We start from the raw sequence: 12,926 nt of genomic DNA on the forward strand, positions 1-12,926 counted from the left end.
CTAAAGACACAATAGGTGATCTTTGTGGCAGATACATACTGTGGGAATTTTTTTATCCTCAGCAGGATCCCTGAAAACTTGAGCAGAGGTTCCTCAACCAGCATGACTTTTACCTTAAACATACAGACAGTGCTAGAAAGTGGTTGTTTAGATCAAAGCATGCTGTGGTAGAATGACCCAGTCAGAAACTAGGCCCTAAAGTGACTGAGAACTTTTAGAAGCCTTAAAAAACTGCATCCACCAAATCTCATCATCTAATCGGGTTCAACAAGCCATTTTCTATTAATGATATGGTAGAATTTCAGTTTTAGAAGATGAAGAAAGTTTCCTCATATTTGCAACAGTAATCAGAGTGAAGCTGTTTTACACACCATTAAAGCTTCAGTTTGAGACAACGTGAAAGGGATCAGCAGGAAGGAATTCCCTTTTAAAGCAATGTACTTAACTAGAGCAAGATTAGACCCAATATGCATCAGTTTATATGGCATACATGGACATTGGAGCACCTGCCACACCTCCATAACCTGACCTGATGTTCTTAATCCCAGCAAACCTGTATGAAACCTTTGTTCTGTTACCTGCTGTAACACAAAGACCAAAGGGAATACCACCTGTGTAGTCTTAAATATCACAGTTTATCAAACAAACACATAAGGCCCTGCTATAAGGTTATTTAAAACCTAGCTTGCATTTACGTCTCACACACACTGATTCATGATTGGAAATGCTCTGCATGGATATATCAGTTCAGTTTTGAGCACCTCTGCCACTGAAGTGTTCTGTGTGAAGAAAGATAGCCTGTCAAGCCACACCTTAGACATTATTAGGTGTCCACACCCAGTTTACACATACTATTGCGGTACAAACACAAAGTCTATGAAGCAAGTAGTAGATTCTCTATCATAGCTTATTATGACCTGTATTCTCTTTATATGCAATTTTCCCACTGTACTGTGCATCTAATCAGGTTACATTCATCCATGCATTTCATTCCGCTACTTGTTCTGCTTTCATTTCCGACTTACGCTTTTCAAGAAATCTCCAATGTGAGGGTTATAGAAGCCTATTTGATGCACCGATGAGGAAGCCAGAATGGGTGGAGAGGCCTTGTAACAGCAAACACCATAAAATCTCTGAGATATAAATGAAGAGCCCTCTCATCCCTACTCCTTTACTACTATTTAAGATGATTTAGATCAAGTCAAATGGGACTTAAAGTATAAACTAAATGTATTTTCAATTTATAAATCCATAGTATTGAAAAGAGAAATGTTCTATTGTAAGAGAGGATACTCCTCTTTTTCTTTCGGGGCAGTACAGCATGCCAATCAACCTATTGCAGGAAGCACTGGCTTAGCTAATCACATTTAATCCACTAACTGCTGACACACAATGAAGTCTGCAATGCTCTAAACCGGAGGTCTTCAACAGGGGGGTCCGTGACCCCTAGGGGTTACACGGAGGTACTGCATGGGGGTCGCGAAAGTTTTGGTTGATTAGACTTTTTTCTTTAATTCCCTCCTCCAATTTTTTCCACTAATTGAAATGTCTTTACATCCACATTAACATGAATTCAACACACTGTAATAAACAGATAAATGGAGGCAAAAGATGGAGGACCAGATTGATATAACACAATTTCATACAATATATATAATTAGGGGGTCCCCGCTCCATCTCACCATCAGTTTGGGGGTCCTTTGCCTGGAAAACGTTGAAGACCCCTGCTCTTAACTGTTCTATACTATAGCCATGGCCAATGATGAAATCTTTAGAATAGACTAAGCTGTTTTTATGTGCCCATTTTTTCCTTATGATTATAAGATTTGTGAACAGAAAACTCTGCCTATCTGAGGTATTTGGCAAAGCTGCTCTATCACTGGTTTGATTTATTGACATCTGTACACAACAACAGTACTCACTGACTAATGCTGTCAAAATGTGCTGCACAGCTTCAAATTGGAAAAGACAAATGATGGTACTTGCAAGATTTTCTGAGTGTTGATGAGTAAAATGTCATGAAAAGTAAATATATGTTCTCCCATGAGATACAGCAGAGAAAGAGTTTGAGCTTTCACTTAAAATTTGACACCTTTGGTAGAAACTGAAGGCATGTGCATGTGAAAAGCTTGTGAAGGATGAAAACAAATCTTGGGCTCTTCTCCAAAATAAAGTGGCCAGAAAAACTTTAACAGGTTTAATGCACACTGAATAACCTTCGGGGATATACTAAAACACAATATCTTAAGTCTGACAGGCCTAAAGTGCAGAATTTTTAGGTCTCTGTGCTTTTAAAGTCAACAAAAACCTTTTATTCTGAAAAATAACTGTACGTGCCCTTTTGTTCATTTGTTATTTTATGCTATGCTTTTAGCCAGCAGGTCCTGTTGACAGAGGACTTTATAAGTATTGATCTTCTGTCTTTCAAAGGAAAACAGCAGATGTTCTGATGCTTCAAGAGCTTCAAATGCGAATCCGACATGCCAGGTTGTAAGAAAAGTAAGGCCATTAGAGAATCCATCACTTCAAATGACCAAATGTACATAATTAGTCCATAACTATTACAGCACTGATCATAGAGCTGGCTGTCTGTGCGGGAATTAATTTGTGCGTCCTAGAGGTAAAACTAATGTGGAATTTTTCACACATCATCCTTTTCCCAAGGTGATGCATTTCATTCAACTATTTATTTTCACCATTTTTTGTCAGCAACCTGTGTGGTTGTAAAGGAAATGTTTATGTAATCCAAATAAACCAAAGACACCCCAATAAGGGATGGCTTTTTAACACCGTAGTACTTTAACCTGTACCTTTCTTTTCTTTGTCGTTGGAATCTGTCCCGTGGTTGGGCGTGTCACAGCTTATCTCCCAACAATCCCTCCCTACCTGTTAAACAGGACTGGCCACTACTGTCTCTTAGCTACCTTGGGTGTGGAGGGGGAGGCTTTACTGCAAAAGTGAGAGAACAGGTTAAGGTGGCTGAAGAAGATCCTTCCCCCCTGGTTTGGTACAGTATAAAAGGAGGCAGCAGCAGCAGTCAGACACTCAGAGGGACTTGGCTCTCCTTTTGAAGCTTGCACATCCTCAGCTTTCTTTTGCTCAGCCAGCGGACAATCTTTAACACTGCCAGAATGAGGAAGGCAAGGTCAACCATAAGCTCCAGCAGCATCAGAAGATCCTATGCAACACCAGTCAGCTCATACAGAGCTGAGTCTATCAGCTATGGCGGTGGACCCAGCTTCAGCTCTTCATCTGGCTATGGTGGTTTCAGCAGCATGTCTTCAAGGTCCATGGGTGGTATGGGCCAGCAGAGTATGATGCATGCAACAATTACACCTGTCCAGACCAACCCAAGCCTGCTGAACCCACTGAACCTGGAGTTTGACAAAACCATCTCGGTTGTCCGCACCCAGGAAAAGGATCAGATCAAGACCCTCAACAACCGCTTCGCCTCCTTCATTGACAAGGTTGGTGTCTACCTCTATGTACCAGTTTAGTTACAATGAATTATTTTCATCAAAAAACTAATTTTAAATATCTGTAGGAAAGAAAATGAGGAGTTAAGTTAAAAGGATGCAAGAGTTTAGTATTTGGGATCTTTGAAATTGAAAGTTGAGGAAACTGCAGAGCAGGGAGGCTGTGAATCTTATCTTTGTGGCATAATCATCTCTGGCCTGCTGTGTCTTTAACTACAGAAGCTCATAAAATGAAGGCAGGCAGTCATATGACGGTTTTCCTCTTCCTCCCTTTTTTCACTCTTAAATCTACTGTTTTATTTCACTGCCTCGTCTTAGCATGTTACAGTCATTTCTGCCCACTAAGTAAACATAGCCATTAATCCTATCAATGCTAATTTCTCAATTGCCTGACTTGTGTGAAGAATAGAGCACTGCTACCACAGAGTCCAAAGTCTGCCATTTGCACATTGCACACCTATCACCTGGTTGTCAGGAGCAACATGAATGTTAACTACAAGGCTGTAAATCCTCTTTCACCTGATTTTAATCATAAAACCACAAATTTCAATACCTTTTATGTCAGTTATGTCCTCTGTCTTGCTCTGCAGATTCCACAAATTCGTCAGGAAAAAAAACATTTGACCATTTTCAAGTGTTTTGTCTTCTGTACTTAAAGTCACACATCTAGTTTTTTTGTGGGTAGAGAAACTGTGGCTTTGTGGCTGAACAGAGCGTGTAGGATGAGTCATGGCTCAACATGACATACAATACGTCAGACACTACTGGTTTTATGACCATTGGGGTGTCACCTGCATGGGGTGTTATATTGCCAAAGAAAAATTCCAAATTGAAGAGGTTTTAGGCAACATAAAATCAAATCTTTAAATAGCTTGAACTCATAGGATGCTGTGCAGGGTTATAACTGTTTCCGTTAGGGTGTGGCGGTCTTTGAAAGGTATGTATTTAATTAGTCACCTAGTTGAGAGGAGGCACTTCAAAGCCTCATTCCTGAAATGCCACACCTTTCAAATCATTGTTTCACACAACTCCTCCCAGTTTTATTTTCTAGTCTTGTTTTACCCTTGCATTTATAATTATTCAGTTTCAATTAAACCAAACGTTAACTGTCACTCATTTAAAATATGTTGAAGGCTATAAAACACTTAAAAAAACCAAACAGGAGACAATGTTTTCATTTCCTTCCTCTTTTTCCCCCAGGTCCGTTTCCTGGAACAGCAGAACAAGATGCTGGAGACCAAGTGGAGTCTTCTGCAGGAACAAACCACAACCCACTCCAACATTGACAGCATGTTCGAGGCCTACATTGCTAACCTGCGCAGACAACTTGATGGTCTTGGAAATGAGAAGATGAAGCTGGAGGGAGAGCTGAAGAACATGCAGGGCCTGGTTGAGGACTTCAAGATGAAGTCAGTATTTTTCTTTTTTTTTAATGACCGATGCATATCCAGAAATCGATTATAGAATAGATTTGGAAAAGTAATATCTCATTTATTTTCTCTGTGTTAAAAAAGGTATGAGGATGAAATCAACAAGCGTGCTGCAGCTGAGAACGAGTTTGTCCTCCTGAAGAAGGTGAGATAACTTTAACTTGACTCTCTTGCTTCCATTTATTTCCGTTTTTTTGATTATTTATTTATTATTCTTGTTTGTTTTGCAGGATGTTGATGCGGCCTACATGAACAAGGTGGAGCTGGAGGCTAAAGTCGATGCTCTTCAGGATGAGATTAACTTCCTCAGGGCTGTATATGAGACTGTACGTACAACTTTTATTGTTTAAATCAAGCTACGTGATATAGAGTTATAACTTGTGTTCATCAACATAAGCTACAAATGAGCTTTATTTTGTATTTTTTGTGTTGTAGGAGCTCCGTGAGCTGCAGGGCCAGATCAAGGACACCTCTGTTATTGTTGAGATGGACAACAGCCGTAACCTTGACATGGATGCCATTGTGGCTGAAGTGCGTGCTCAGTATGAGGACATTGCTAACCGCAGCAAGGCTGAGGCAGAAACCTGGTACAAGCAGAAGGTATAAATCAGAAAATTGATGCCCCTCCCTCACCATTCTACAAGCAGCCATCTTTCTGGTTGGATTGGATGTCTTTAATCACACTTCTCTTGTTTTTATTTGACAGTATGATGAGATACAGTCCTCTGCTGGACAGTATGAGACAGACCTGCGCTCAACAAAGGCTGAGATTGCTGACCTGAACCGAATGATTGCACGTCTTCAGAATGAGATTGAAGCCATCAAGGCACAGGTACACTTTAATAACCTCTTGTCTGTAAAATGGCTTTCAAAGTTATGTCTAGGTGTTAAATTATGACATCATTCATCAGAGAGCCAACCTGGAGGCTCAGATCACAGAGGCTGAGGAACGTGGTGAGCTGACAGTAAAGGATGCCAAGGCTCGCATCAAGGATCTGGAGGATGCTTTGAACAGAGCCAAGACAGAGATGGCCCAACAGGTGCGCCAATACCAGGACCTGATGAACATCAAGCTTGCCTTGGACATTGAGATCGCCACCTACAGGAAACTGCTGGAAGGGGAGGAGTCCAGGTGGGGATAAAACAAAAAAAATTTGATGTTTTTAGGCTAAACTGTAGGCTTAATCACCACATTAAACACTAACAATCTATTGTTTCCTTTGAAGACTGTCTGGTGGAGGAAGCAGTGCCACTATCCATGTGACTTCTTCATCCGGCGGTAAGCTATACATCATCATCATGTGTATCAATAATCCACAGAATAGCAAAGAGAAAAATAACCTTTCCTCTCTCATTTCCCGCTGCAGGAGTGACCAGTAGCAGCGGTGGATTTGGCTATGGTGGATCCAGTTCTTATGGTGGATCCAGTGGTTATGGTGGTAGCACCATCGCCACCAAGTCCATCACCACACAGAGCAGTTCCAGAAGACTTTACTAAAGTCTTTTAAAAGGAGAGCCTCTCTTTGCAACCTTCAGAAACTTTTGAATTAATGCTTAATCTCTACCTTTTCATGGTGCTAAGTAATGCTGTAACATTTTTTCAAGAAATGAGCTGAGCATCCCCTACAATAAAAAAAAAACAAATTTTCAAACCGGCAACTACTTTCTGTTCTGTTAAACAACCTAAAACAGAAGTTTCTGAAGGCTCAGGTCAGTTAAAATGGCAATGTTTTATTTTCTTTCTGCACTGACATCTGGAAAAAAACATGAAAAAAAGAAGAAACAAAGGTTGATGTGGAGTGATGAAACAGAGAGAGTTTGAACATCTTGCTGTCACTGATTAAACCTAAATGTTTGATAAATGCAGGGTTAAAAAAAATTGTGTGAATTTACATGTTTACACTTAAACCCTCTGAGCTAGTTGTGACTTTTCCTTTTTTTTTTTTTTTTGTTCAAACTCACCTCTAGTTTTTCCTCCAGTTGCCTTTTATCTCTGAAGATGTTGAAACCAGGTTTATTTTATGTAAGCTTCTCAGTGATATTATGGTTGAAAATTGCTGATGAATATGAACATCCCATAAAATAAATCTGAGAAAAAAAGAACAAGATCTCTCTTTGTTTTATTGTTTTGATTACTGCAAATTAAACCAAATAGCTTATCTAAACCGTTGTACAGGTTTGTCAGTTGCTTTCAACAGATATCTATAACTTCACCTGGGTTAAAAAGCTGCTACTGTGGTAGTTGTTTGACATTAACATAGAAATGATTCAATGCCAGAGTTTTTGCTTAGATATAGAAATAATGCTTTATTTAGGTAAAAAAAAAAAAACTTTCGAGTTTTCTTTGAGGTTTGTATTTTTATTAAAGGAGTAGAAATAAAAACAAAATAGATGATATAATTACTGTCTGTAAGAAATAAATATCTATTGTTCTCCAGACATGAGAGAATGGCCAGAAATCTCTGCAAAGAGAAAACAGTCAACAAAGTTAGACTAGAGTAGACACAGACACAAGAAAGTGCTACAGAAAATAGCAGCAAAACTAAAGTGGAAATGTAACACATCCTGAGACAGCCTAACAAAATAAAAAAGCAATGCGTCTAAATGAAACTGCCCTATAAAAAGCACAATGACAATAAGATTTCATGTCTGCTAAAGTTCAGGTCTTTGTTAAAGATGCTTGAAAAAACTGCCAATACAACTCAGCAGAGATTCCCCTGTGTCTTCTAAAAGTTTTTGCAGCTTTTGTACTTGCTATGAGTTTGTGTTAAAAAAAACAACAAAAAACAATACATTATAATAAAATCAATTAAATAAAAAACACACTGACTAAAGGGTGGAGAAGAAATCTCTCTCTAATTTTTGAACTTTTAGCAAGGAATCATTGTTTTATTCCCCACAGTTAACTTTACTGTTTGATTTAAGGACCTCTACTGTCAATCTGGTAAAGTTTTTTTCCCCCCATCAAATCTAAAAGCACAACATATGGCTCATGCATTAATACAAAGAGTAAATCTGTAACTACAGCATCATAGAACATACAGATTCTAGCTAACACAAATGTTTACAATCCATTACAGTATATAAGAATGCCCTCGAAGATTATAAATCTGAAGTTAAAGTAAAACAGAAGTAAAATTGGCAAATATTATCACCTTATATTGGCATCTCCTTTTAAAGCCCTCATCATGGCATTACTTCAGCAGTAAGATTCGCATTTGATCGTCAGACATCAAAGTTCCAACCTGCACAGAACACATGGATTTCCAAATTTAATACAGCACATGGACAGAAATACAATTTAGACAGCAAAAATGTCTGCAAAAAAATGTAAAAAATGTATTAAAAACTAATCTTAATGTACTCTGAAGTTCAGACTTTATTAAAAGCAAGCACTTCGCACCTAAAAAATGAATCCAAAAGAGATGGAAGCTGATCCTTTCATCAGTAAAAATCAATGAATCCACCAGCGTTCTAACGCAAAAATAAATAACACTGGGAGGCAAACGCCACCTTTCTGCTGCTAGATGCATGAGCAGTCTTTTTATTTAGCTATTTGCCTCTGCAATACCCACTGCGCCACATTGGCGCTCTGCTGCCTTGAAGCAAGAAGGTTCCAGGTTCCAGTTTGCATGTTCTCCCTGTGCATGCATGGGTTCTCTGCAGGAACTCTGGCTTCCTCCCACAGTCCAAAAACATGAGATGACAGTTAAATGGCTTCTCTAAATTCTCCTTAGGTGTGAGTGTGTGTTTGAATGGTTGTTTGACCTGTTTGTCTGTTTGTCCCTGTGATGGACTGGCGACCTGTCCAGGGTGTACCCTGCCTCTTGCCCATAGACAGCTAGAGATAGGCCCCGGAACCCAATCTGGGATTAAGTGTGCCAGGAAAAAAAATGGATGGATGAAAACTAAGAATTCAACATTAGGCTCAATCAATTCAGAGTTGAGGATTTTCTAAACCCGCTTTGTATAACGACCCTCCTCACAGTACTCCACTTAGATAAATAAAGGTGGTAGTGACTTTAGTTAACTACTGAAAAAGTTACACATTTTGAGCTGTTTTTAATATAAGATGTCTCATTTCTACTGCAAAGTGCCAGCTTGCCGCAAAGTTATATTATTGCAGATTTTTTCACAGCTGGGGAGTGGCAGCCTAGTGGTTAGGGCATAGAGTTTGGAAGGTTCTGAGTTCAAGCCCGCTCCCATAGTCTGGCCCTCCAAGCAAATCCCTTAAACCCTGAATGCGCCACATTATGTGGTGCTGAAGCTGGTGTCAGCTTCAGTAGGATCTCCAGCAAGAATGGAGATTTGACCCCCAAAAGACCCAGATCTCCAGAATCATCAAGGATAGGTCAGAACCTTTCATACTGCCTGCTAAACTCCAACTGGATGCAAACCCAACTTTCCAAATGTAAATGGAAAAAAAAGGTTTTCAGGTCTGGCATGATTAGGGACAGAACAAACAATATGTCTTTTGATTATTTTTTATAATTTCATGCGTTTAATGATGAGTAAGGACAAGTCTAACAGGATGGACTGCATGCTATGCTATAGTAACATGTGTTGAGCTGTTGTTGACGCTTGGACAAGCTTTATTTCACTAAGGGTTTAAACACTGATATAACATTAGTGTTCATGTGTTCCTCAGATGCTCATTACATTTTGATTACAAAGTATGACCAAGAGTCGTTTAGTGGAATCCTGATATCTATTAGCTGCTAGATATTTGGAAGAGAGTAAAAAATCATTTGACTAAAGGTTATTGTTTCTCTATTAAGCAAATCATGTAATAAAACATTATTTGGTCAAATAATGTTTTATTCACCTCATGGATTTCCATTGTAAATTGGTCTGAAAACATTCCAATTTCTCTAAATTAGTGAAAAGCTAATTTGATCATATCCCAAATTCTTCCAGATAAACTGTGGTTTTCAAACACAAAATCCATCTTAAACTGTAACATGGTTTTCAACCATGTTTCCCCTCCCTCTTTATTCATAGTAGTTTAGTTTAGTTGAGTTTCACTAGTCTTAGTTCAGAGTGTTAAACTGAAATATGTTTGACTTGGAACTGAATGACTTTTGTTAATAAACTCTTATGTTTTGAACAGAAGTTGTGCTGAATTTATTCCATGTATTTGCAAGATTAACTGTTTGATCATAATTAGTGCTTGAATCACTCTTTCATCTATTGTTCTAACACACAGCTAGTGTGTTCATAAACAGTATATAACAGCCAAAATATGGGATGATTAAATAAGATATTTTGTACCCCTACTGGGGAGGGCAATAAGCATCTTAAAGTATTAAAAATATAAATTCCAAGCTGGCTGGGAGGCATCACATGAATTGATGGACTAGAAATCAACATACAAGTTAATAATCTCATTATCTCAAGAAATTAATAACTGTTTTCTCATGATAACGAGATAATTATATTGTTATCTCGAGAAAACAATACATTTTTTAACGAGATGGTTATTTCATTATCTTGAGAAGTGAAAGCAAAAGGAAAAAGTCAAGTATGATCGCTGTCGGCTTCCGTATTTTAGGGACTTTGCATGTCCGGCAGTAATGGAAATGTACTCTTGCGTAGAAAAATGTTTCCTCAGTCTTTTTTGTCCTGAACTAAATGGACTCAGGATGTTAACTGAAATGATGTTATTTTACGCTCACTGCAGAACATTCATGGAAAATGATGATTGTTTCTTTAAGTGTGAAGCTGAGGTATTGTAACGGGAACTGAAAGTTGGACCCAATATTCAGCAGACAACAGAATGTTTCAAAACAGGTTTATTTCAAAAATAACTGAAAGAGGACGATGGAAACTCCTCAGAGCGGGTTCTCTGATTCTCTGCTGAGACAGGAAACTCAGGTCAGTGACAAGAATGAAGAGTGGAGAAGACAACAAAAAGTCACTGACCTGGTTGAGAGTTCAGTTCGAAGCTCAGAGAGGAGAAACCCAGGGGGAGACAGTCCACCGCTTGCGGTCGTTACCGCTTCAAAGAACAGTGCGTGGGGGAGCCGGCGCCAGCCAACGGCAAGCGAGCTGAAGTGTCCGTGAGGGATTATGCGAAGCCGATATCCAGTCCAGAGCAGTGTCAGAAACCATGAGATCCGAGAGCCGAAGAGGTATCCAGGGAAAATCCAAGCCGAGGTCAGAAAAACAGTCCAAGTTCGATAACAGGCTAAATCCAGGCAGTCAGGCCAAAAACCAAACTAAGCAGGGCAGACAGGGAGAAAGGCAAAAACCAAAAACATATGGGCAAAAAACTTCCACTGAAAAAAAACACTTACTTGATAGCTGAGTAACTCACACAGAGACAGGTTGAATAATCTGACGCTGATGGCAGGAAAGCAAACAGCCTAAATAGCTGCAGGGACCAGGTGAATCAGATTGGCAGTAATCAGCCACAGGGCCAATTAGGCAGGTGAGCAGGAGCAGAGGAGAAAACCCAACCATCAGTGCCAGGATTATGACAGGTATTTCTTTTATCTCACAAGCAACCCATCTTTCTTCTCTGATAAAGTTTTACTCTTGAATAGTTGTCAAAGGTATGGCAGACTAAAGGCAGACTGTCTTTACCAAGCCACTAAGTCATTAAGGAAAAAAAATTTTTCCACTATTTATAAAGCTACAGTGTGTAATTTTCATCGACATCTAACGTCCAGACTGCAGACTGCAGCAACATGAACATCTCCCCCCCACCGCTTCTCCCCCCCAACAGTACGGCGAGCGTTACGGGACAAAATGTCTTCCACGACGTCCGCATCACCTACCTTCTCAAGTGATGAGGTTTGTTTACATAGATAATTTTACAGATAGTATTTCATTAGTCTGTGTGTTCAGTACCGTCTCAGTTCATGTCTCTCAACTTGCCGTAGTTACTTTCGAGCGTAATGGGCGATCTCGCAATCGCTAGTTTGTTGGCTCTGCGCTGCCGTAGCGCAAAGATGTCTGCCTCCATGGCTGCGAGACCCGCTCCTATGTAATTATAAGTAATTAATTCTAAGGCAACGCAAATATTAAGGTTAAAAGGCTGAGCTCGTAGATGATGATAAATAACATAGTTATTTATAATATATTACATTTCTGACTGTATATCCCTGTAATTATTACACACTGTAGCTTTAAATGTGAACAAAAACTCTAATTCAAGAGTCATGTTACTGGAGCACTAAGTCAGTACTGTTTTTCATGCTACAAAAGTTTTTGATATTTATTAAGAATTGATAATTGTCAAAGTTATGATGTTCATGTCACAGTCTTGGTTTTTCCTTTTGTTGTCCTCTGCTGCCCTCTTGTGTCCTCTTTCCCTAGCTCTGTTTTCTGCTCTGTCCTCACCTGTTTTCAATCCTCTCGTTAGCCCTCTCTCTGTCCCCTTTAAAAGCCCTCCCTCTTCAGTTCCTGTTTGCTGGATCCTCGTCTAACGTCTGTCTGCTTACCTCGTCTTTCCCTGGCTCCTAGAGTTTGGTTTCCCCTGATGTCTCCTTGGTTCTGGTTTGTTGATATTTTTGTTGGATCTTTGATTCCTGCCTCCAGTCCGGTAAACCTCATTAAACCCACCAAAATTCACCTCTGCCTACTTGCCTCTGTTTTTGGGTCTTCAATCAAACACCAAATCCTGACAGTTCAAGCTGGATGGATGGACCACATACTTTTGTTTTTGAAAGTTTACATACCCACCTATTAAATACAATGATAAATTCACACTACTAATTCTACCAACAGAAAACTGGGAAAAAAGCAATAACAAAGTCAAATTTTCAGAATTTATCGATATAATATTTGAATTTCTTGCTAAAAAAACAAACTCTCCCAGACAAATTAAAGAACCTTGCTCATCGACATTGAACCAAGATACCTGTCAACAGATGCAGAAATCCAGACATTTTCTGAACATTATAGAAAACTCCTGATTTCAGTGATTGTCTTAAATTGTTGCTCAACAAAATTCTAATTTAGGAGCACCATCAGGCTTGTTTACTTCTTTTATTTATTAATATACACACTGCTCCAA

The 12,926-nt window shown here is 39.2% G+C and overlaps 1 protein-coding gene across 1 annotated transcript; it reads left to right on the forward strand.

Moving 5' to 3' along the window:
• Window positions 1-3,032: 3,032 nt before the first annotated feature.
• LOC119776468 (intermediate filament protein ON3-like) lies at window positions 3,033-6,993 on the forward strand. The gene is made up of 9 exons (XM_038274875.1): window positions 3,033-3,467; window positions 4,677-4,885; window positions 4,991-5,051; window positions 5,137-5,232; window positions 5,342-5,506; window positions 5,613-5,738; window positions 5,818-6,038; window positions 6,133-6,185; window positions 6,274-6,993. The coding sequence occupies exons 1-9, from the start codon at window positions 3,132-3,134 to the stop codon at window positions 6,402-6,404; spliced, it is 1,398 nt and encodes a 465-aa protein (XP_038130803.1). The 5' UTR covers window positions 3,033-3,131; the 3' UTR covers window positions 6,405-6,993.
• The last annotated feature ends 5,933 nt before the right edge of the window (window positions 6,994-12,926 follow it).

Source organism: Cyprinodon tularosa, unplaced genomic scaffold (genome assembly GCF_016077235.1).
Source record: "Cyprinodon tularosa strain WSP-4 unplaced genomic scaffold, ASM1607723v1 ctg936, whole genome shotgun sequence".
NCBI lineage: Eukaryota > Metazoa > Chordata > Actinopteri > Cyprinodontiformes > Cyprinodontidae > Cyprinodon > Cyprinodon tularosa.

Bases quoted from the DNA above. Each gene is read 5' to 3' on its own strand.
- LOC119776468 (XM_038274875.1), top strand. From the start codon at position 3,132: ATGAGGAAGGCAAGGTCAACCATAAGCTCCAGCAGCATCAGAAGATCC. The intron at 4,886-4,990 runs GTCAGTATTTTT...GTGTTAAAAAAG, and splicing joins GTTGAGGACTTCAAGATGAA to GTATGAGGATGAAATCAACA. The intron at 5,233-5,341 runs GTACGTACAACT...TTTGTGTTGTAG, and splicing joins TCAGGGCTGTATATGAGACT to GAGCTCCGTGAGCTGCAGGG.